We start from the raw sequence: 24472 nt of genomic DNA, 5'->3' as shown, positions 1-24472 counted from the left end.
GATTTCAGGCTTCTAACCTCCACAACTATGTGAGAATCATTTATTTCTCCGGTCTTAAGCCACCAGTTGGTGGAAATTTGTGACCCTAGCCCTAGGAAACTAATGAAGAATGAATGGGCAGACAGAAGAGCTGGCTGGAAGCAGGAGGAGGTGAGGAGCCTGGTGTTTCCAACTCAGCCCCCACCTCCTGCAGGGACCGCCTTCCCTCCCCTTCCACCAGTGCCCAGGCTCAGCCTTTCATGCGCTTCAGACCCTGACTCGGAGGCCCCCCACCGCCTCGCCACTGTTCCACATCTCCTCAGTACTTGCTTTCCTGCCAGGCCTGCTTTCAAGAGCATTTACTTGGGACCGTGAGCTCAGTGGTCGGGAGCTGTCATCTACGTTTTCTATCCTGCAACACCGCTGTCTTCTCCCTCCCCTATCTAATCTATGGATGTGCTTTGTACACAGTGGGTGCCTAATAAGTGTTATTTATTCTCTCTGCAGAGTCCCCTAAACATTGCTCTGTTCCTTCCCCTGCTGCAGCTGAATTTATGCCAAAACCTTGTCACAGGTGAAGATAATTTCCCCCTTTGCATCAGTGTGGTGTGTCCCCCTCCCACATGGCACCCTGGGCCCCAAGTTCCCTGAAGGAACTTGGCAATGTAAGCATCACCCCCATGTGTCTTCTAATCTCACTCTTGGCACTAACTTATGTGTAAACTCGGACAAGTCAAGGCACCTCTGCTCCTCAGTTTCCTGTCAAGTAAAACAAAAGGATTGGAGCAGGTTCATTCATTACCCCATTTATACAAAAACCACTGTTGAGACTATTTGTCTAAGTTACATGAATTCAAGGGTGAACAAGATTTCAAGGATCTAAAGGATCATACATACAAGCAGACAGGAGGAGAGGTTAAAATGTGCCAGGGTGGTACAGGGCAAGGGGGCTCTGAGGAGGGAGTGGCCAGAGCACGGGGCGGGGGGCTGAGAAAGGCTTCATGGGAGAAGTAATGCCTAAAGCTGCCCATCTTCAGGATCCTTCCAGCTACAACATAGGCTTCCTTCTAGGGACATGGGTTTTCTAGGGACAGAACTAGAAGGAAGGCCTGCTATTGGAAGTCACCTCCAGCCAGGCAGTGACAGGTACAAGCATCCTAAGAGCCGCTACAAGGGGTATATATTGACAGAAGGACCAGTGTTTTTTAAATTTTGTATTCACCTGCGGGGGCAGGGAGCATGAGCAGGGAGAGGGGCAGAGGGAGAGGGAGAAGCAGACTTCCCGCTGAGCAGGGAGTCTGGAACAGGGCTCGATCCCAGGACCCTGGGATCAGGACCCGAGCCTAAGACAGATGCTTAACTGATTGAGTCACCCAGGTGCCCCCAGTGTTTCTTTTCCCACATCAAGGTAAGTGTGGAGATTTAATTTACACTTAGCTCTGTGGGGACAAAGAGCTCTGGTATGAACATTTCACATCAAATCTGAGTTAAATCTCACGAACGGCCTCCTGGCCAACTGAGGCGACAAGCAAAAGGCAGGCGAAGGAAACGGTTCAGATGTCATAATTTTATTATTATCTCCTGTCAGTCACAGACCGGGAAGGTGATGCCAGGAAATGGAACAGACTCGGACCCTGGGCAGCTTGAAGGGGCTGAGGCCAGAGGGACTGTGTGTGGTGGCAGGTGTCTGCCCTCAGTCTCTTGAGGGAAAGCTCTGGGGCCGGGGCTGGGTGGCACAGGGTGGTTTCTAGGAGATGGGTGAACAGTGTCCCAAAGATGTGACAACGGTTGGACTAAAGGGAACAATCAGAGGCTGATGAGGAGAGAGGTCTGGGGAGGTCTGAGAAGGGTGGTGAATGAATCCTATCTGAAGCCAGCAAGCCACACAGCCCTTCTGCTTCTCGCCCGCAGAACCAGGCCCTGCTTTTCCTCCAGCGACCACCGGGGGGCAGCAAAGCGCTGGCGTGAAATCCTGCTCTCGGGAGCAAGGCTAAGTCTTGGGCTAGTCCCAGGAGGGCCAGGGAGGGAGAGGCAGAACCTTTTGAAATAAGGGTATCTGTGGGTTCCTGACTCCCCTGGGAGGAAGAACAAGATTCCTGGGGCTTCCTCAGACAACACAGGAGCCACACACGTGCCTGGGAATTGGGGCAGGAGTCCGGGGAATTCCCTGTGCCTCCTGGGACCCCAGACGCAAAGCCAGGAGAGGATCTCTTGATCTGTCTTTCTGTCTTCCTCCTGGCAGGAAACCTCCGACCTGACATCACAGATTATCAGATTCCTGGCTGCCTCGAGCTCTATAAAATCCAACCTACCCCTTCCTTGGCCCAGCCCCTCCCCTGCCAAAAATGTGAGGTCCCACAGGTTCTCCTTTTCCTTGGCAGGTTGTGGCACCTGCTTAGCTTTGGTTTCTCAGTTTCTCCTAATCCTGCATTCCTGTTCCTCTGCCCTTCCTCCTTCAAAGGCGCAGCCAGGTGTTCCTGGGCTCTTCCTGGCCTGAGTTGGGGGCGGGGAGGCGATAAGCAGGGCTCCCAGCCCCAGCTCTGCTGCTGGCTCAGCATGTTCTGGATCCCTCAGGGGCCTCTCACAGGAGAGTCTGTGGCATACTGCCCCTGCTTCCAGAATGCCAAGTTGCCCAGTCACATTGTTTGTTGCTGAGGGCTTACCTCCTTCCCTCAACCTTTCAGAGCTCAGCCCCAGATCAGCTTCTCAAGCCTATTTCTGCATAAACTGTCCTAGGGAGAGGACAACTTGGACAAGAGGATTCTGGGAAGCATGACCAAGGCCTGGGCTGAATGACCCTTTTGGAACTGGAGAGGAAGTGAACAGACCTTGGAGGAAAGGTGGCAAATGGACCCGGAAGTCAGGGGAAATGTGTTCTGGTCCCTCTCCCTGCACCGCCCAGGCCGAGGTCTTCCATCTCGTTAATCTGGAAACTACTCGCAACTTAATACCATGAGCCTGTCGGCAGTGAGGCTGGGAATCAGCCACCAGAATCCTGCTTCCCAGCTTGTGTCTAGAAGATGGAAACGACAGAGTACAAAATTTGGTGGTGGTAGTGGGGGGAAGGGGGAAGCCGGGGAGACACAGAAGACAACAAATCCTCCGGAGACCTAGGATGTCTGGCCTGACCACCCGGTCTCATTCCAGCCCCAGTCTAGTAGGTTAGCTGTATGCCCTTGGTCTTGCTCCCAATCCTCTCGACCACCTCAGCTTTGCCCTCTGCGATCAGCATGTGCAGACGACTGCCTTTACAGGATTGCTTTAATGGACGGATTTAGACCAGCACACAGTAGGCATCCAGCCATGCTCCCAGTTGCCTTTGTCTCATGCACAAACACTACCATCCGTTCTTGCTTCCCTCTTTCCTCAAATGCCCAAGGGGGAACAAAATTTTAAATGCTTCTGCAATATTTCTTGAAAGCTGAAAACAGGAAGGGTGGAGAAGGAAGAGTCAAAACAGACTGCTAACATACCTAGTCACTCTCTCCAAGGGCAAAAGAGCCCCCAGCACCGGGAAGAGAGGTGAGCCCTGGAGGGAAAGCCCAAGGGAAGGTCCAGGTATATGAACCTCGCTGACCCCACCCGGTAACTTTCCACCCGCGCAGAGCTGGCTTCGAGGTGCTGGCTGCACACTTCCCCCTGGTATGGCCCCATCATACCCTCCCCTGCAGGCCCTGCTGGGGGGCTGACGTACACCCTGATCGAGTCTCAGCTCTAAGAGGCCTGGAGGCTGATAAGGAGACCCAACCTCATCACATGGGACCAGCTGGAAGGACCGGCTCTGGCTGTTAGCATCAGCTGAACGGCTTCCAGAGTCCAGAGATAAGGAGATAAGGAATGAAGGGGGGGGGGGGCTTAGGCTTCTGGGCTGAGTGGCCAGAGAAGCCAGGGGGAGGAATATGGGCACTGCCAACTGAGGCCTCAGGAGGCCTGGCTTGGGGATCCACCAGCGCAGGGCAGCAGTGGGTGGGGGAAAGTTTAGGAAAGAAGTGTGGAAAGACCTCAGGGCAGGGCAGGATTCCCTCCCAGTGGGGCTAGTTCAGCAGCTAGTATAACCTTCCCTCTCTATCGGAGCATCTAATCCTCTAGGGTCCACGCACTCCACTCAGCCTCAGGCCGAGGTTGGGGGACAGCCCAGGGAGTCCAGGGAAGAGGGTGAGAGGAAGTCAGTCCTGCCAATTTCAAATGCCGTCCCCCCACCAACCGTGAGATGCAGGGCTGGGTGTCTTGGTGTTACTACAAAGCCCATACCTCTCAAAGGACCACCTGCCCCCCATCTCCCTTATGGCCCCTGGACAGGTCCCCTGTCCCCACCTCCTGCCCCAACAGAGTTCTTTCATGACCCAGGAGGGTAAACCAAGGCAAGTGCAGATGGTTCGTTCTGGCTTCCTGCCCCTCTTCCATGGGCCATAGTGCTCAAGTGCCTAGAATATGCTGCTAGTCTTATAGTTGCCAGGATGGGCAGCCTGGGACAACCATTGGGTCAATCCACATCCCCCCACCAGCAGAACAGTCTCACTTTCTCTCCCAGCTTCCTCACACCCCCTTATAAGTGTCAATGCCTGATCTAGAAGGAAAGAACAGAGGAGTGGATTTGACACAGGACAATGTACCCCACACAGCTGGGGCAGCCTTAGGAGGAACCTCAGTGGGGTGCAGACTTCAGCTACGGTCCTGAGATCTCTTTTCCACCTCTGGAATCCTGCTGGACTCCTCCCACTCATCCCTTCGGTCCTCAAACCCAGAGGAGTCTCCAGTCTTGACTGTTCACTTCAGGAGATGTAAGTGGGAGGAAGGGGCAGCACAGAGAGAGAGGGTGTGACCTCGGTTCTGTGGGGCCCCTAATGCTGGGGTACAAGGCTGCAGAGGGTGAGGACAAGCATCGGGCTGAGGGGAGGCCAAAAGATGGGCTGACAGCTAGTTTCACATCTGGGCTTGCAGGAGAGTACAGGGAGGGACAGAGGACCAGCAAGGGGGACACTCTTGAAAGGAAGGAAGGAAGGAAGGGCTCCTCATTCCCGGTTGGTGCCAAAAAGCTGCAGGAAGAAGGTGAAGATGTAGATGATGTCTAGGTAAATGTTGAGGGCTCCAAAAATATACTCCTCGGGGCTCAGTGAGTGGCGTCGGTTACCCATCAGCAACTGGGTGTCGAATGCCAGGAACTGAGGGAAGGGGGAAGAGAGAGAAGTCAGAAGTCCAGCCAGCAGCTGTGACATTGACCAAGGGGGCCCAGTGTCCCCATCTGGGCCACCCCCCAACCAATTTTGCTACCATCATCTGCTGCTTGGCTGCTCAGTGACCCTCCTGGAATGGCCCAGAATCTGGAATTTTCCCAACACCTTCCATCCCTAATTAACACCTATCTCCCCAAGCACCTACTATGTGCCAAGCACAAGGAAAAGTCAAGAACAAGACAGACAAAGGCGCCTGGGTGGCTCAGTCATTAAGCATTTGCCTTCAGCTCAGGTCATGATCCCAGGATCCTGGGATTGAGACCACACTGGGCTCCCGCTCAGCGAGGAGCCTGCTTCTCCCTCTGCCTCTCCCCCTGCTTGTGTTCCCTCTCTTGCTGTGTCTCTCTCTGTCAAATAAATAAATAAAGTCTTAAAAAAAAAAAAACAAAAACAAAAACAGAAAAACAAATAAAAAGACAGACAAGATCCCGGCCTTAGAGTCTAGAGTGGAAGTAATCATTAATATGAGTGAAATCAAAGAGAAATGGGAATTGTCCCAAGAGGGTAGCTAATAATAAGGAACTTGACCTATGTGAGTGTGGCAGGGAGTTCGGGAAGGCTTTGAGCTGAAACCTAGTCTCCTTGCCATTGCCCCAGGGCCCTCCTTTTAGCAGATGAACAAACACTTCATTTAACAGTGAGCAGAGGCACTTATTCTGTGTTGTGTAGACATTAGCCCACTTAGTCCTAATAACATCCCTAAAGTAGGGATTATTCCTAGAGGAAACCATGTCCCAGAGATGTTAAGTTCTTGCCTGAGGTCACAGAGCTGGGAAGCAGCAAAGCTAGGGTTTGAACCTGAGCAGCCCAGCTCCAGAGGTCCACTATTCAGGAATAGCACCGTGTCTCCTGACAGGAAATGCCTTCTCCCCAGGGCACCTTCTTGGCCTAACAGACTATGAACAGTGATTCCCTTGAGGACAGCTCTTCCCTGCCCGCCCCACCCCCAACCAGGTCTTCCTACCATCTACACTGACTCAAGCTCTTCCCACTTGGCGATTCTCTGGGGTCCAAGCACAGGAAGCAGAACCCCCTAGAAACAGCAGATGATGTTTCACAGGCATAGTGTAGTTTTCGGGGAGAAGGAAACCCAAAAGTTCCACCAGTGTCTCAAAGGTCATGAACTGGCCCACCTGGGATTGGAATTCTTTAAATCCATTCACATTCTTGCTAACTGGGCTGTGCCCCGCTCTTCCGTCACTCGTGTGTGGAAGACCTGTGTACCTTGGGTCCTCTGGAACATTCATTATGCAATAAATAGGTATGGGGCAAGAGCTGGCGCCGGCCACTTGCTGGCAGAGTCTGCCTTCACTATGCTGTGCCTGCCTTCCGGGGCTCACTGCTTTGTGGGATGATCACAATAAAACTCAGTAAATGCCATCATTAGGGCAGACTGAGCAGGAGGAAGGTGGGCCAGGAGAGGTGACATTTTACCTGGAGCTTGAAGGACGAGTAGGAGTTTGCTAGACTGAGAAGGCCTGGGGAGGTACGGGCTATGGTGTGAAAAGTGAGGAATTCCGCATGGTGGGGGCAGGGGGGAAGGGGATGGAGGGAGAGGGACTAGAGCCTTGGGGCCAGAGGTTCCTACAGGGAGCATCTCCCCCATCCGGGACATCAAGGCATGACTCCCTGGAACGTGGGGAGGTGGGGGTGGTTATGAGCACGGGCTTGAAAGTCAGCTCCAAATGAATTGTGGCCTCATCTCCACTCCTCACTAGCTCTGAGCGCCTGGGCAAGGCGGTGTCCCTGAGCTCTGAGCACATATCAGGAAAGGGGAGACGAGTGGGCTTGCCTCCTGAAGTTGTGAGGAGGAAGAGGCACACAAAGGGCCCAGCCTGGAGGCTGACACATGGCAAGAACCCAATGCACTAGCTCCTAGTGTGGGTTTGTATTTATCTGCAGAAGCAGGGGTGCCCCCTTAACATCTTGTCATAGGCGGCTGCCGAGTCCCAGATGTCCCATCAAGGAGGAGGAAACGTTACTAGGGGACGCTGTGTAGGCTTAACAGAAGGAATGGGGTGGGTGGGGTGACGACTGAAGAGGGGCTGAGGGGGGACCTTGTGCAGCACAGGTCGGGCTCCCTGAGCTCAGCAGCGTTGAGGGGAGGATGCAGGAGAACCCAGGACTGGAGTCAGAACTCTTGTATTTGAGCTCTGGTTCCATCCCTCCGTAGCCGTCCCCTCCTGACCTCAGTGTCTTCGTCTGCAAAATGGGACAGCACCTGTGGTGTGGTGTTCAGGGTGGATGTATGTCTGAGTGTGGCCTCAACCATTCTCATTTCGCTCTGCTCCTTCTGATTTGGGATTGGATTCCCACGAAAGTTTGCCCTCTCCAGAGAGAATGAGCAAGGAGAGGGACCGACTCGAATGCTGCAGGCTGCTTAGCGGTCATGCTGCCAGCAGAAGTTAATAAATTGCTGATCTGGCTTATCAATCAGTGGCTTGCTTCGTTGATTTCTCAGAGCCCGGTCACCCCTGGGTGAGCTAATGAAATTGAATCTCTCAACCTAGAAGGCTTGGACCTGACCAGGTACGGGGGGGTGCAGGGCGCTCCTCCAAGGAACCCCCACCCAGGAGGCCTCCTAGAGCAGCCAGCAGGCTTTGCTCGTGCAGAAAAGAGGAATGAAATTATTTCTACTCCTGCCCTTGGTCTGTGGCCATGGATGCTTATCAACGTGGGATAACCTGCCCCAGATTTCAACTGCACTGCCTGGTACCACCCAGCACGGCAGCCTCACACCTGTAAGTCAACTGACAGCTTTTCACTCAGTAGTCCCAACAATATTTATCGAGCACCTACTATGTTCTGGGGAGTTTGCCTTTAGATAGCCGAAAGTCTAATGAAGCAAATGGTCAGAGATTCCTTTAGGAGCATGTACTTATTGCAGGGGAAAGGAACCTGATGACCTTGGGTGGTGGTGAGCAGTGCTGACTAACGTCTTGGTCGAGAGCAGCTATGTTGGTCATAGCTAACGTCTTGGTGGCTAAGACCTGAGTTGAGCGCTAACAGCCAGGTTGACTGCTGACGCCTGAAAGGTCCCAGCTGAGCACAAGAAGGAAGGGCAGTCTCGGGGGCAAGAGCCAGAGGGGAACTAGGAGGCTACTAACTTAGCCCTGAGACGCCCTCTCACACACTAATCCTTTCTCTCGGCTCACTCTTAGGAGGTGGGTATTATTATCACTATTTTACATACGAGGAAAGGCGTCTCTGAGCAAGAGAGTGGCTTGCTAATGATCATTTCCCTAGTGCTGGGTCCAGACCATTTGTCTCCCACTTTGATAGAGAAGCAGGTCGGGGGTGGGAGGGGGGCGACTGGCCAAGGGGGCTGGGCACAGAGGGCAGAAGAGCCAAAGGCCAACTTGCCTCAACTTGCCTCATCCACCCTGTTGGCCAAGCTGGGCCTGGTCAGGGCCCCCTGGCTACACACCTGGCCTCAGCCTGCTGTGTCCAGGACCTAGGCTTATGTTTGCTGTCCTCCCAAAGGACATGGGGAGCCATGCCATGCAGAGGCCCTCTCAGAGCCATCAAGAAACAGGCACTGGATACAAAAAGCTGGGGTTACCATGCGCTGAATCAGTAGGACAAAATAACACATGGATGGCATCCATCCTACAGAAATGGCGGTGCTAGTGTGCAAAGCAGCACATGCCCCATGGCGCAGCATGGTTCTAACAGTGAAGGACTGGAAACCCCAAACACGCAACCAGGGTTGGTTAAATAAACTGTGGGCAGCAGTACTGAGGCAGAAACAGCTCTGAAATAGGATTTCATGAGAAAAGAACAAGCTGCAGAAAAATCTACATCATAAAATCCCCTTTCTGTAACAACAACAACAAAAACCTGCACAAAACCATGTCATAGAAGTCTAGCTAGCAGATACCTATAAAATGCATATAGAAAGATCTGGGATCTTTCTAAGATTGCTTACCTCTGAGGACGGTAGTGAAGGCCGTGCAAGTGACATTTGCTTTATCTACAGTATGTCAGAGTTAAAAACTGAAATGTTTTATATTTGATTTTATAATACATTTTATATGAATGTATTCATATATAATTTAATTAGAAATTTTGAAAAGAAGGATTAAAGTAACACACACAAAAAAGAGTTGGGGAGTGTTTTCACTGAATCGTCACACAAGCCTCCAGGATGGGTGTTCTGTTATTGTGTCCATGGTAAAGCTGAGGAGTCTGGGGCACAGAGAGGGTAAGTGACTCGCCTGATTTACACAGCCAAGAGGACAGACTGTCAAATCCTGTTCTCCTTCCACCTTGTGACACTGCTTTGGGTGGGGGTGGGGGGTTGCGCGCACACGCGCGTGCGCAGAAGGCTGGAAGAGGTGGGACGAGAAGCACAGAGCACACAGCCAAGAGGGCTGCAGGCTTCCTGGGGAGGGCTGCAGTGAGCACTGTGCCTACCTGACCCTGCCCCCACTTTCTGGGCTGGAGAGTGAGCCTGGGCATGGGGGAGTCTATAGGAAGAGGCTGCCAGCCTTAAGTCCTTGTGCCCTTGGCAGGGATGCAGGACCAGGTGAAGGAGTAGGGGAGCGGAGGAGAGGCTGGTACCAATAGAAGATACTCGTCTTCACTGGACTGAGTGTCAAAAGTTTCAATGGCACAGACAACACCAGCATGTGGGCCTGAGCACCTCCAGGTGGCTACTAGGGAACAGGGTCTGGCAGGCACATGAGCCAGAAAGCCTGGCCCAGGATAAAGGGGATGAAAGTGTGTAGGAGAGTGTGTAAAAGAGCCCATGTATGGTCCTCTGAGGAAGGGCACGAGAGTAATACAGTGCTTAACAACACGGACTGGGGAGTCATGAAGACCTGGGTTCAAATCTTGCAACTGACTAATGCTAACAGGTGATATTATTGATTAATGACCCGCCAGGCGCTTTCCAAGTGCTTTGCATATATTAATTCACTCGCAAGTCTCAACAACCTACAGGTGGGTACTATTATTATCTGCATTTTAAAGATAAGGAAACGGAAGCACAGGGAAGTGATATGATATTATCAGTCCACAGGGCTAGATTGTGGTGGAGAATGTATTTGAACCCCAGGTACTCTGCTCCAAAATTTGGTGCTCTGAGGTACAAGGTTAACATTTATGGTAAGGGTAAAAGCTATTATGGGGCGCCTGGGTGGCTCAGTGGGTTAACGCCTTTGTCTTCGGCTCAGATCATGCATGATCCCAGGGTCCTGGGATCAAGCCCTGCATCGAATCGGGCTTTCTGCTCGATGTGACCAAGGGGCGCCTGGGTGGTTCAGTGGGTTAAAGCCTCTGTGTTCGGCTCTGGTCATGATCTCAGGGTTCTGGGATTGAGCCCTGCATCCGGCGCTCTGCTCAGCAGGGAGCCTGCTCCCCCCGCCCCGCCCACCTCTCTGCCTACTTGTGATCTTTCTCTTTGTCAAATAAATAAGTAAAATCTTTTTTAAAAAGAGTAAAAGTTTGAAAAACTTTGAAAAAATAGTTTGAAAAAGTACCAAGTTCCAGGTGCTAGGCTGTTTTCATTTTTCCTTTCATAAAGTATCTTATTTAATTATTACCACAGCTTTGTGAACTAGTTCATATTAGCCCATTTTATAGATGAAGCAACTGAAGCACAGAGAAGTCAAGTAACCTGCCCTGGGTCACAGTAGTTAAGATGATGAGCTAGATCTTGATAGCACCTCTTCCCAGCTCTGCATTGGATAAGAGAGCAGCGACTGGTGCCTTCCCTGCCCCAGCATGCCAGTTAGATACTCCTGCTCCCTACAGGAACTCTGAGCCACCCTTCTCCATGAGTCCCCCATCCCTGGGGGCTGGGAGAGGGGCTTCTTTTGCCTTCTCTGGGTCAAGTTGTGGGTTTCAAGGGCTTGGTTTGAGCAGGGGGTTGGTTGCTGAGGATTTGCGCCTCAGGAAGTGAAACTGAGAAGAGTCCTGGGAGGGGGACACCAAGAGCACTTTCCCCCTGAAGGAGCAATTACCCAGCATTCCACCCTCCAACCTGTAGCCCTCAGAGGAAATAATAACTCGGCTTCCAGAGGCTTCAGATGAGGCCTCAGGTGAGGTGTTAAGGCTGTTTTAGTGGCCTGAGGGTGGGTGGCAGAACAGAGAAGGTTCTCAAAAGATCTTTCAGGCTCATGTAAAAAACTGATGCAAAAGAGCTTCTAAGCTCTGGATGAAATAGACTAAAATAAAAAAAATATCATACCCTGCCTTGGGTTTGTGTAGCCTCTTTTTGCTTTTCAAAGTGTTTGTCTAATCATGAAGAAGATAAGATATATATTGTGGCCCTGACCAGAAAAGCAGGGAGAGGGGTGAAGTGGGAAGACAATCAGGAGTCTCTTTCTAGAAACTTTCAGAAGCTGTAGGGGCTGACCTAGGCCAGTCATGGGGCACAGGGGACACATTCTCTGTTGGGGCTGGATAGAAGTAACTGCTAAAAGCCTGGTCTCAGAGGTTGAGAAAGCCTCTCTGGGTCCTTCTGCTGTGGAGTGAGTTAGTCAGGAGGCCTCTGTTTTCCCTGTGAAACGGGCAGGGAGGTAGAGTTGAAAGAATACTGAGCTGAGAGTCAGGAAAATGGGGATTTCATCCAGCCTTGGCAGCTAACATTGTGTGCCCGTGTGTGTGTGTGTGTGTGTGTGTGTGTGTGTACATACATGGTGTGCAGTATGTGTGTGGTGTGTGTGGTACATGGGGTTGTTGTGTGGTACATGTGGTATGTGGTATGTGGAGGAGTTGTGTGGTGTGTGTGGTATTTGGTTTATGTGTGGTACATGTGTGGTGTGTGTGGTACATGGGGGGTTGTGCGGCACGTGTGGTATGTAGGAGTGTATGTGGGGTGGGGGGCATGCTCTCTTGAGGCCTCAGCACAAATAGGTCCACACCAGCTCTGAGGACTCAGTCTCTGCCCTCCTTTCTTCCAGGGGCTGAGGACAGATGGCTGTGCACATCTTCCCCATGGTCAGGGGCCAACACCCAGGTTTGGAGACCCAGCACCTCTATAAACAAAGCATCTTCCTACCTAAGTTTCACTCATCCGAACACCATTGGGCCCTGAAGCATCCAGTTCTGACCAACATATGTTCTTCCTGCCACCCTGTCCCTGACTCTGGGACTCTGCAGTGGCCTCTTATCTGGTCTCTCTGCCTCTCCTCTATCCACACTGCTTCTTGATAATCTTTCTTAAAACAGAGACTGTGATGTCTTCTGAGGTCCCCAGACTGGCCAGGCTGGGCAGGGGAGAATTCTGTTCCTACTGGGCTTGTCAACTAATTTCTGAAGTCCTGTGCCTAGTTCCTTTCCTAAGTCTCCTGGTTTGGCTTCTTCATTCAGGTGGCATAGAGACCTTAGCTTCCCCAGAGGAGGCCCAGCTCTGAGGTAGAGCCTATAAGCACAGAGGCTCAGCCACAGTGGGCAACCAGCTGGCCAGGCCCTCGGCCCCACCTGCTCTCTCCTTCTCCCTGCCCCAGCCCTCCTGCTCTGTCCCAGCCCCTCTACCTTGCCCCATCATCCCACCCAGGCAAGCCCTCACGCTCCCCTGCCTGACCTTCCATGAGCTTCTACATGAAAGCACTACATGAGAGAAGAGGGAATGCAAAGGGTGAGGAGGAGGAAGCCACCCTGAAGTACCTACCTGTGGGCTGACTCACCTGCTTCTATGGGCATTTGGGTCTGGTGCCCAGTGGGGGGTATGAGATAGGGGCGAGGCAGAAAACCTAAAGCCTCTTGAGAATGCGCCAAGGCTCGACAGGTGAGGTGTTGGAGGGGCCTGTTCCTCAAGGCAGGACCTCGGTTCCAAGAAGCCTAGGCTCCCCACCCCCAAGCTCAGCTTCGTCTAGCCTGGCAGCTCACAGATGCCAAAGACTGTCAGGGAGGGGCTGACAGTCTCCAGGAGAGGAAAAGCTTAGATTCTAGCACCCTTCCAAGGCCCCAGCTGGGAGGATTGGGTCCGGGAGGGAGTTCCTCACTGGGGGTCTGGACCCTCCTCCGACAGCACTCTCCTTTCTCACACACCCTCCTTGGGCAGCTGGGCAGGGAGGCTCTGAGTGCTATCTCCTCATTGGAGCCACAGTGCTGGGAGGGCCCCTCATGGTGCTGAGAATTCTCCATCTCCTGGGGTAGGAGAGGCCAGGGTAAGCAGATGAAGAGACTAGGGGACCACAGTTTCCTTAGGACAGAGCGGATGCAGGAAGCAGGGTCAGACTGAGGCCAAGGAGATTCCGAGTGGGGGTTAATGGAAAGGCCCCAAGACAGTTCTTGTGGGGCTGGGCCTCTGATGGCCTCTGTCCACCTGAAACTCAGGGGAGGAGGAGAACGAATCCAGGGCCCCTTCTCAGTTCTTTCCATTCCCAGGGGACCCAGGGAAGCTGTGGCCTTCAGGGATTGCTTCCCCTCCTGGTGACCCAGGAGAACGAGGGGCAGGGGATGGATCTGGGGGCGTCACACAATGTGCTCCTAACCATTGTTTACATAATCTGCAGGAGGAGCCTGGCCTTGGCCTTTCTGTGTGTTGTTCTCCTAATGAGACATTAACTTGTAATTAGGCGCTGTGGTTTCTCCTCCCCTGTGACTCACTATGCAACTGAGGCTCTTTGCCCTGCTCTGACCAGCCCCGCAGCCGGCCCGGCCCCTCAGCCAGCTGGGCCTCTCAGGTAGCCATTCACTCCACAAACACCAAGGGGGTGCCTCCTGCATGCCAGGCACTATTCGAGGCACCAGGGATGCGGAAATCCCTGCCCTCAAGGGACTTCAATTCTGCTGCAGGGAGACAATCAACTAAACCAATCAGAAAAATCAAAGCATATGTCAGAGGATGAGAAGTGCTATGACGAGAAATAAAGCAGGGAAGAGGAGGAGGGAGTTGTGTGCGTGTGTGTGCGTGCGTTCACGTGTGGGCGTGTGTGCAGGCTCAGTCACACAGGATTGTAAACAAAGTGAACACTTGAAGGCGGGGACATGAGAGCTGTGAGGGGATCTGAGGGGATGGACGGAGGCAGGTGCAGAGGTACTGGGCTGGGTGTGAGCCGGCCATGGTCAGGGGCAGCAAGGACAGAGTGGGGGAAGGGGCCATGGGAGGAGGTGAGGTCAGCAGGGGCTGGCAGGACTGGGAAGCGATCCCTGAAGGCCAAGCAGAGGAATGATCCGACTTCATTCACGGTTAACAGGAACCCTCTAGCTGCTTGCCATTGAGCACAGACTGTGAGGACCCCACCAGTGGGAGCACTTTGGGACATGGCCCAGGGAGTGGCCATGTAGGTGGAGACAAGTGGTCAGATTCTGGCTAGAAGGTGGAGCCAAGAGAATTTGCTGCGGGGTCAGATATGGTGTGTGAAGAGAGCGAAGGAGTGGAGGATGTCAGCAGGGCGTTTGGCCTGAGTGACGGGAAGGATGGAGTTGTCATTAACAGAGATGGGAAAGCTGTGGGAGAAACAGGGGTTCAGGGAGAGAGCAGGTGCTCAGTTTTCTGCATGATAGGTTTGGGGTGCCGCGTAGATTTCCAAATGTAGATACTGAGTAGGCAACCGGAAATTCTAGTCTGGAAGTCTGGGCTGGAGATAAGGTTTTAGGGCCATCAGCATTAAAAGATGGTATTCAAAGTCTTGAGACAGTCTGAGATCCTGTAGGCAGTGAGGGTAGAGAGAGAAGAGCCGATGGCCTCATGGTGCTCAGTGCGAGTAGGGAGGCTAGAGGAAGACCAGACAGCTGGTGTCCAAGATGCCTGGGGCAGAAGGAGCTTCTGGGCGGAGGAATGAGCAACTGTATCAAAGAGGCTGAGTCTGGCAAGGTGAGGGCTGGGGGATGACCTCTGGATTTAGCAACATGGAGGCCATGGCTGACCTGGTGAGAGCATTAAGAGGGTTGAGAGAACCGGAGAAGGATTGGGAGGAGAGAAGGGAGGAGAAGAATTGGAAATACAGGTCCCCACTCTGGCCGAAAATTCAAGTTATGCCATTTCATTTTTACAAAAGACCTGCAGTAGCACCTGATTTCGCTAGCCAAAAGAAATCCAAAGAGGATTTTCACTTTTATCAAAAAAAAAAAAAAAAAAAAAAAAAAAAAAAAAAAGGCAGCTGTAGCATCTCCAGCATTTGCTTTGCAGTGAGAGCTGTAACGGAGACAGCTCGCACCCCCAGCAGCGAGCGGCGCCCCCAAGCTCCTTACCTGGGAACTGTACCCAGCATCTCTGGCATCAAGCCGCTGCAGCTTTGAGCTGCGTCTGTGAGCTCCTGTGCTTTATCTCTATTTATTTTGTGCATAAGGTCCGCAAGATGTGACCGAAGGCAGCAGAAAAACCCAAGAGAGGTCATTTTTGGGGTCTGGGACACTCAGAATCTCTTCCATAGAAATTAATGGTGATTGCTTCTTCACTTTTCGTTCTTCCAGTTTACGAAAGGTTTCGTAGGAAAGCTCTACTTCCTGGGGGGGGCGGGGGGTGCCTATAGTCAGTGTAGATTCCTTAATAGAGCTTTTTGCTCTAAATGGGGGTGGCTAGAAGGGGGTGTGGGTCAAGAGTGTTGTTGTGTGTGTGTGTTTCCAGACGGGAGAAATTCTAGCCTGTTCCCACGCTGACAGCTGACGGGAATAACACAGGAGAGAGGGCAATGCCGTTGGGGGGAAGAAGCAGGGGGGTGGCTGGAGAGAACGCTCCAGCTTCTTACCAACTCCAAGCTTCTAAGAGTTGCCTTCTTGAAGGGGGACTGCAGGGGTGCTGGAAATGGCACCAGGCTGGGGACAGGGTCCTGTCCTACATCTGCCCCTTATTGGCAGTGAGAAATCTGTGGCAGCCTGTAACACCCAGGGCTTCAGATGTGGAAAGCAGGTCTTGTAACATCAGACGCTGCCTCCCTCCCTGAGTTGTGGTGGAGATCCAATGAGGCAACAGGTGTGAAAGTGTTTTGTAAAATGTAAAGGGTGGAATAGATGACTGGGATTATTTTTATTATTCTAATAATACAGGGGATTATTAAACAAATTTAAGAGATTACTGTTCATCCAGCCCTACATGTATATACAGCCTTCCTGCTTAGCAGACACACTAGCTGTGCCCCGATCCCCATGAAGCCACATAAACTCCCCAACTCCCCACCGAGGCTCACCCACCTCTCACTCCACCCAGCAATACTGACCCCGCTTCTTCCATTTGTCCCTGGCAAATGGCGCCCTCTGAAGGTCTCCAGGCTCACTCCCCGCAGTGTGACCTGGCCTCTCTCTTTCCTCCTGGCCCTATTCCCTACCCCATCCTCCTCACTGAAATCTGTTTTAAGTAGGTGCTGCCTGGAGGAGGGAGTGTTGGTGCAGGAGCCAAGAGAAGTTAGCGCGGTGGGGTGACCAACCTTCCCGATTTGCCTAGGATTTAAGGGTTCCCTCAAGAAGTGGGATTTTCAGTACTCAAACTGGGCAAGTTCTGGGTAAATTGGAATGAATGGGTTAACCTAGTTATGACCAAGACCATGGTTAGTTGATATGCCCTTATCTTGCTAGGAAACCAGAGGGTCATTTAACTTCTTTGTGGTCTAGTTTTCTCCTCTATAAAAGGGAGGGCTTGGAGTTTCACTAGATTCCTTTTCAGTCCCTTCCAGCCTCGGCTTCCAAGCCAGAGGTCATTTCCTCATTCCGAAAACAGTTCCTGAACTCTACTATGTGCCACGCACTGTGCTCTTCCTGTTGACCACGGTGCCCTGGGCACAGAGCTCTGAATCTCACATAGTAATTGCTCAATAAAGACCCGCGGAGATGAATGATTCAATCTATCAAACCTCGTTCCTTGTCCACACCCCTCAAAACCCCTGTTCCTGGTTCTGACCCTCCATTTTTTCCAGTGTGTCACCCACAAGCCGGTGGACCCTATGAATGAGCCTAGAACTCTGGCCAGACTGAGCTGAGCTAAACATTCCAATGGGGGAGGGACAGGAGGCTCGGGTGGTGGCTTGTGCTAGCAAGGGATGTTTACCTTGTGTGTTCTCTGAGAAATCACCAAGATGGGCTTGCCCACCTCGGGTGGTAGGGGGTGTCCCGGGGCAGCATCACGTTCAAGTGCTTGGAGCCCACCTGAGCAAAGGGCCTGTGGTGGGCTGCTCCAGGCAGTTGTCTGTCCCTGGAGACCTCCTGTCTCCTGGGCCTCTGCTCCAGCCACGCCAGCCTTCCCCCATGTGGCCTTATACCCAGACTGGGGCTCTGGAGTCAGACCATCCGGGGTCACAATCCCACCCTCCACTTCCGAGGATTAACGATGTGAACTTGGGCAAGTCGTTTAGTCTCTGAGTTTCAAGCTCCTCATCTGAATCTGATGGCAATAGATCCCATTTTATAGAGTTACGGTGAAGATTAAATGCACACAGAGGGCTTGCTGGTGGGGGGACGTACTCAATAATTATTAGCTATTGCTCTTATTGTCATTGTCATTGTCCTCAACACTCTCAGTTCAGTGAGAGTCACCACAAGTGAGCTTGAACTAAGTGCCTCTCTCACGCTTGGGATCTCCCTGGCTCCAAGAAGCCTTCCCAGATTACCCCTAGGAGACCATTGACTAACTTAGTCCCTGTGGCCAGGGCACCCTCATTCTCCCATCCCCACAAGCAGCACTGGCCTCCCCAGGGCCTAGGAGTGCGTCTTCTCAGCTCTGTCCGAAGCTCTAATCCTGTTGTTACAACCTCCCTCCCTACCCACCCTCTGCCAAGCTAAGCTGGTGTGTCTTGGAGACCAGAGAGAGTTCCCTGAATGTGGCATTGAGCCCTGACCCGCCCACAGGAGCTTCCTATGGTGTCAGGGAGGAGGACTGTGAGGAAGACAGGGACAGTGGAAGGACCTGGGGAGGTGATCAGAGGCTGAGAAGGCGGGGCCCCCCCCCAGGGAGCCACACTCACCAACGTAAACACGCCTGCTCCCAGCACAGCATACACTGCGTGAAGCCAGGGCACCTGGGGAGCAGACACAAAATGGGTTTAGGGGGATGGGGATGACGGGTGCAGGGAGGAGGGCTTTGTCCAGAGACCAAAGGACACAGCACAGACCTCGCTGGTGGATTCCATCTCTCACAGGACCTCCTGACCCTCAGCTGTCCCTAAGAAGCCCCAGAACACCGAGGGGTCCGTGATTCTCTGTGGGCTCCAGGTGGGTCTGGGGAACCCCAGGATAGCGGTGATCATGGAGGGACTGGCAGGGCCGTTCCCAGGTGATGGTACTTGTTCCCTGCACGCACAGCCCCAGATTCAGGCTGGATGAGGGAGACTCACCCTGGAGGACCCCTGTCATCCTCCCTGCCTGAGCCTGGCCTCAAGCTGCTGACTTCCCCCAGGGTGAACTCATCCCTGTCCTGTGCGGGGTCTGTCTGTTCCTCTGTAGGAGCACTCCTTAGCTTTGTCTGAAGGGGTGAAGGACTCAGAGGGGTGTGGGAGGGTGGGGAGGGTCCTCTGGAGCCCCTGGCAGCTGTGCATGATGGGACTGTTTGCAGAGACAGGAACAGCACCCCTGCCCAACCTTGGCTCCCCCTAGGTCTCTGGGGCGTCCAGATGGGTATGGAAACCCTGCAAGTTTCAGTTGTGCCCCCCTCCATAGGGCCTTCCCCCAGAATATTCTTGGAAACACAAGCCTCCCATTAGCCTCCCCTGAGTCAATAAAGGGTTCTTTGAAGCTCTGAGGCCCCTTCCTGTAGTCGCACCCCCATCCTAGATACACAGAGGGCCCCCAGACCAGCTCCGGCTCCTCCCTTCGTCAACAGGATCCTGGAAAGTGCCAAGGAAACGCTAGAACCAATCCTCATGTCCTGGACTTGAAGCCAATACCCTGGGGGCTGGGGCTGGGCAGGGTGGGGTGGGGAAGGGGAGAGCGAGGGTTGCTGGCCCTAGCCTGGCAGAAAAGGGGCAACGGGGGGTGAGTGGAATTTTGCACCAAAGGTGGCTAAGAAGAGCCTTGGGTGGGGGCTGGGGTGGGGGTAGAAGCACTGAGCCCTTAGTAGAAGTCTAATAGCCTCATCCCTTGGGTTCCTAGGATTAAACCCCAGTCCCTCCTGTGATGCCCTCAGTCTGCCCCCTTCTCCATCGGCAGCAGCCTGACTGCCTCAGTCACTGGAACCTGTTCAGGGCTAGTTGGATTTCCCAGGCCCAACTGGACAGCTGAGATGACACTCTAATGGGGTAGGAGGTAGGCTCAGTGCCCCACTGCCCCACCTCCTGCCTGCCTGGCCAGCCAGATTCTGTCGCTCTGTACTTGGCTGATCCCTTGAGAGCTCCAGGGCCCTTCCCCAGGGTCCTTCTGGGCCACGTGGTCCTCTGGATCTCCTGTGCTCCCTTCTCTGTCTAGGGTTTAAATGTGCTATGCTCCCCACACATCCGGCCTCCCCTTCCCCCCAGAGGGGAGAATGAGAAAGGTGAAGCCGGATGTGGCTCATGGTGCAAGCAGGTGCCCAGGCCTGCCAAGAAAAGCCTCCTTGTTTGTTTGCTTATCCTGCCAACCAGCCCAGGACAGGTGCCAGGAGGGCTGGACAGGACGGCAAGTTGGAGGCCTTTGGCTCGGGGCCTTCCCTGGAGGGTGGGGAAGGAAACAGCAGCCTTGGGCGAGGGGGGCTCTCCCTCCCTCCCCGGGCCTGGCTGGGAGGCAGGACTCACATATTGGAAGGGCAGGAGGACGGCCAGGATGAGTCCACTGAAGAAGAGCGTCATGAGCAGCACGAAGATCACGCCTTGGCAGGAGGTGAAGTCGAACTACAGGGACAGGACAGGCGTCAGCTGTGGGGCCTGCCCCGGAGGGCTGCGCATTTCTGGGGGCCCCCGCTGGGCAGCGTGCTGGCCAGAAGGCGGAGGCCTACATGGCAGAAGCCTGCATTCCTCTTCCAGGAGGCGTCCCCAGACCCCACTCGCCCCTCACCTCTCTCCCTAGCCAGGGACCCAAACTTGGAGCTCCCCTCCACCCCCATCCCAGAGGCCTTGCCCTGCCCGCGAGCCTGAAGCTGACCTTAGTCTGGAAGCTGAAGACGGTGACAGAGAGGCAGACGAGAGCCGTGATGCCCAGGCACAGCAGCACAGATGTGGTGTTGTAGTAGCTGCAGGATGCAAGGCCAGGAGCTCAGCTTTGGGCGGGCCTTCTGGTCTCCCCGGCCCTCCTCCCAGGCCCACCATCTTCCTTCAGTCCCTGATCCCTTGACCTCAGGTCCTCACCCTGCCCCCTTCCCAGTGTCCTCCCTCTCCCTGCTTTCCCAGCCTCTTCCCTGAGAGCCTGCTTAGACTCAAACTTCTGTCAGAAGGATCTTGAGAATGTGGGAGTGGAGGAGGGTGGGGAGGGCTTGGTGCTGCCGCCAGGAGGTGGCTCACAGGGAATGGGGTGATCAGCCAGTCTGGGGTCTTCTAAGCTGCAGCGCAAGAGGTTACCTTGCTCCTCTCCATTCCCCACCTCTGCCTCGCTGACCTGGCCAGGTCCCACTGTCACTGTTGAGTGGAATGTGTGAGAAGAGGGCTCCAGGCCAATGTTTCCTGCCTGCCTGAACCCCCTCCCCATCTGACTGCTGTCTGAAGGGATGTGTTCAGGAGCAAATCCCCTCAGAGTGTGGCCCATCCCCCTCCACCTGTTCCCTTTACCTGGACAACATCCCAGTGAGGTAGGCCATGGACAGGGTCTGGAAGGAAAAGCAGGATGAGGGAATGCTCCAGAACTCAGCCTTCGGGGACCAGACACCTCCAAGGCCCAGCCTGGGTCTCCACCCCTGGTGTGCTTCCTTCAGCTCTGTGTCTGCCTCGCCCCCCACCCCCCCCCCCCCCACACTCACTTCCACAGCTCAGGCCTGGTTGAGGAGTGTCCTGACAGGCCAGCACTAGCTGTCCCCTTCGTTCTCTGGCAGCCCTGTTTCCACCTCCTCCCCACCTTTCTATGATCTACTGTTCATTATCGGTAGCTCCTAGGATGCCTCATTCAAACCTCTTAAAAACAACATCACAGGGCGCCTGGGTTGCTCAGTGGGTTAAGCCTCTGCCTTCGGCTCAGGTCATGATCTTGGGGTCCTGGGATCGAGTCCCGCATCAGGCTCTCTGCTCAGCGGGGAGCCTCTTCTCTCTCTCTCTCTCTCTCTCTCTCTCTCTCTACCTGCCTCTCCATCTACTTGTGATCTCTCTGTCAAATAAATAAATAAAATCTTAAAAAAAAAAAAAAAACAACATCACAAAGAAGAGAGACAGTGGATAGAGTTGGGGGAGACTAAGCCCATCTGGAAAGAGAGGTGGGATGTCTTTGTGGCAGAAGTGGGATGAGGATGCTCTTGCTTCCACCAGTGACCTCACATTGGACATCCCCAGCCCAGATTTCCTGGCCCTCGAAGCCCATCCTCTTTCCCTCCCCCCACCATCTCCACTCAGCCTCTGTCCCCAGTCACCCCTACATCACTTACGAAGATGGTCAAGAGAATCAGGTTCCAGGGGAAATGCCTCCTGCAAGGCAAGACACCAAGGTCAGAGGAGAAGGTGGGGGGCACCAATAGGCACAGGCCAGGGTCACTGCCACGGGGAGGGGTTCTCGGTTTCGCCCCCATCCCCACTCCTCAGAGTCCCTTCCTTCAGCCACATCCCCAGGCACCCCCATCAGTGGATCCACGCGTTCCTGTTGCTACCTCAGAGGCCCCAAGTGAAGGAGAGAGGGGCAGGCTTGACAGAGGCAGAGGATAGAGCCCTCTCAGACATGCACTGTACCCTGGGGGCGGGCAGGACAAGGGCCTGAACTTTCAAGACCCTGTTCGTGCTCCCACAAGTTGCTCCTCGAGCCATCACATACCTAGGTCCAGAACAGCAGGCCAGGGTCAGATAGGTCGCAAAGAATACAGCGCTGTGAGAGAGAGGGAGGGGCCAGTCAGCCCATGCCCCAAGGTCCCTCCAGCCAATGCCCTGCTCATTCTCCTCTCCACCACCCCTGCCCTCAGGTGTCAGGCAGTAAGATTGGGCGAGGGGAAGGGGGTTGAAGACTACAGTCGTCCTAGAACCTGGCAACAGGCAGGTGGGCCATCCAATCCCAAAAGACAGGAATGGGCATTGGACGAGCTTCAGGAAATTCTGGGTCAGGGGTGCCATGGGGCAGCTCATACCCGGTCCAAAGTGGCCTCCCCAGACACTCAATACTCCATAGTAAGTTTGCATATGGAGTTTTCTGTGTGCCCGGCAGAGTGTGAAGTGCTTTAGGACTAATAATTGATGTAATCCTCGAACCTTCTTGCCCCAGAGTCTTAGCTTGTAACCACTGCCCTACACTGCCTCGGTCAGTCCCCTCCCGCCCTGCTCACTACTTGTCATCACCTTGTTGCTTTCTTGTTGGTCTCCCCAACTAGACTGCAAGTGAATCAAGGGACGGGCCCTCATCTGTCCCGCCAGCACCTGGCCCAGGCAGGAAATACTAGTGACGTGAATTTCCGGATCAGGAGGCCATGTCCAGTGGATGACCGGCTGGGAGGTCAGGTGCCATCCAGCAACAGGAAGGGCTGAGGACTGAGAATTTTCTAGACAGCAGTGGAGGTGAGGACCAGTCTAGGAGGTGGAAGACGAGGGGCTGAGGACTCCAGGCGTGTGTCCATGCCTACCTAGATTGGTGCCAGCATCAGTGCATGGTCTCCAGCCCCCAGTGGGCCCTCAACAGGGCCCTCTTCCTCCTGGGTTCATCACCTATCCCACCAGCAGCAATTCCAACCATCTTTCCCCCACCCACAGACATCCCAGGCTGCCTCATTCCTGCATATCTGGCCTGACGCATCCCAGAAAGATTCAAGATGACGTGGGGTTCCCTTGGTTCCCCGCCTGCCATCTGCAAACACTGTACTGTGCATTTGTGTGCCCTTTTTCCTGTCCTTCCATCCCCGGCCCATCGCCCCAGCCTGGGCTCCAGGCCCCACCCACTCAGGGGTCCCACCATCTCTCTCTCTAATACCTCAGCCTTTCTGCTGGTGCCTCTCCTCCCACACAGCCCTCCTCAGTTCTTTCCCATCTTCGGCCAACATCTTCCCCAGTTCCAGCTACGGCTACTTCATCCAGCCTCCTGGAGAAGCTTCTTGAAACAGCTGTCCCCATTTCATAGTATCCATCTCCATCCCTGCATTACTCCCCAACCCCACAAACCCAAACCCAGCCCCACTTAATGAGAGCCGGCTTTGCCACAGCCCTGTGACCTTGTTGAGTCCCAGCTGACACTTGTTAGTCCCTGTCTTAACCTGACTTTTCAACATCTGATCACTCCCATTGTTCCCCTGGTTCCAAAATGACACACTCCTGGGGCCCCTCCTATGCCCCAGGCCACTCCTTCCCAGTCGCCTTCAGAGAATCTAAATAGTCCCCGTTCCTTTGATATAGCGTCCCAGTCCCACCCAGGCAATGTCCCCTCATGCTCTCCCTGGGGGCTCACTCCCCCAAAGGACTCCCTCTAACAGGCAAAGGCTCACGGCTCCCACACCTTTGTTTCTCATCTAGATGTTCCTTCTCAACCCCAGACCTGAACAGGCAACTGGCAACTCGGCAGACACGGCCATTCAGAAATGTGCCAAACCCAGCAGGTCAGGAGTGAACTTGTCCTCCTCCCTGCCCCTGCTCCTGAGTCTCATCTTGCAGAGGACACTACGCACATCCACATCGCCCAACCAGAGAACTCTGCATCCTTGACTCTCTGATGGCCTCGCCTGATTAATCACGGGGACCTGCCAATCCTCCTACCCAGGCTGCGTTCAGATCTGTCACCTTCTCTCCCTGCCCAATATCACCCTTTCAGGTGGGACCGCCTCTCTCTGTCTGGTCCTGTTGTCTCCAGCCCTCCCTTTCACCCTTTAAGCCCCAGATAGACCCGACCCTGGGACTCCCTTGTTTAGAATTCCCAAAGACCTGGCAAAGCCCTGCTTGATCTGCCCTGCCAACCTCCTCCCTGCCCTCTGTACCCTCTTAAAATGCCCACCACCCTCTGCTCCTGCTGGGAAGGACCAGCCGGCAGGGATGCCTGAGGCTTGGGTCAGAGGGGCTCCCTCCGTGCACCATAGACATTGCTTAACTGCAGCCCACGCCCCACACCCTACGGGCCTGTTCACCTGAACCCCTGCCCAGATGTAGCATCTGGTGTGACCTACTCATTTTGCATTCCTCAGATTAACCTGGGGCCTGGCAATGGTTAGGTGACCTTTAAATACATCTGGATGAAATCCAAAAGCATAGGGGATGTAGGAGCGGAGAAAAGCCTATTGGATTTAGCAAATAGGACCTTTCCATCATCATCTTCTCCTTTACTTCAGCTGCTCTCAAGTGATGGGGGACAGTTGCCCCAGTGACTGA

The 24472-nt window shown here is 53.9% G+C and overlaps 1 protein-coding gene across 1 annotated transcript in view; it reads right to left on the bottom strand.

Annotated features, from left to right (window-relative positions):
* Nucleotides 1–1526: 1526 nt before the first annotated feature.
* FAIM2 (Fas apoptotic inhibitory molecule 2) overlaps nt 1527–24472 on the bottom strand; it is a 33743-nt gene continuing 10797 nt past the window's right edge. Inside the window, exons 6-12 of the mRNA XM_004778846.2 lie at nt 21951–22001; nt 21571–21610; nt 20768–20805; nt 20148–20235; nt 19802–19897; nt 18062–18115; nt 1527–5141 (exon numbers count right to left, since the gene is read on the bottom strand). Coding sequence (XP_004778903.1) covers nt 4992–5141; nt 18062–18115; nt 19802–19897; nt 20148–20235; nt 20768–20805; nt 21571–21610; nt 21951–22001 — 517 coding nt within the window. The 3' untranslated portion in view covers nt 1527–4991. The remainder of the gene's footprint in view (nt 5142–18061; nt 18116–19801; nt 19898–20147; nt 20236–20767; nt 20806–21570; nt 21611–21950; nt 22002–24472) is intronic.

Source organism: Mustela putorius, unplaced genomic scaffold (genome assembly GCF_011764305.1).
Source record: "Mustela putorius furo isolate JIRA1106 unplaced genomic scaffold, ASM1176430v1.1 tig00537227_pilon_pilon_pilon, whole genome shotgun sequence".
NCBI classification, from domain to species: Eukaryota; Metazoa; Chordata; class Mammalia; order Carnivora; family Mustelidae; genus Mustela; species Mustela putorius.
Note: the sequence above shows the minus strand (reverse complement) of the source record. Positions and strands in the feature narration are given on the sequence as shown.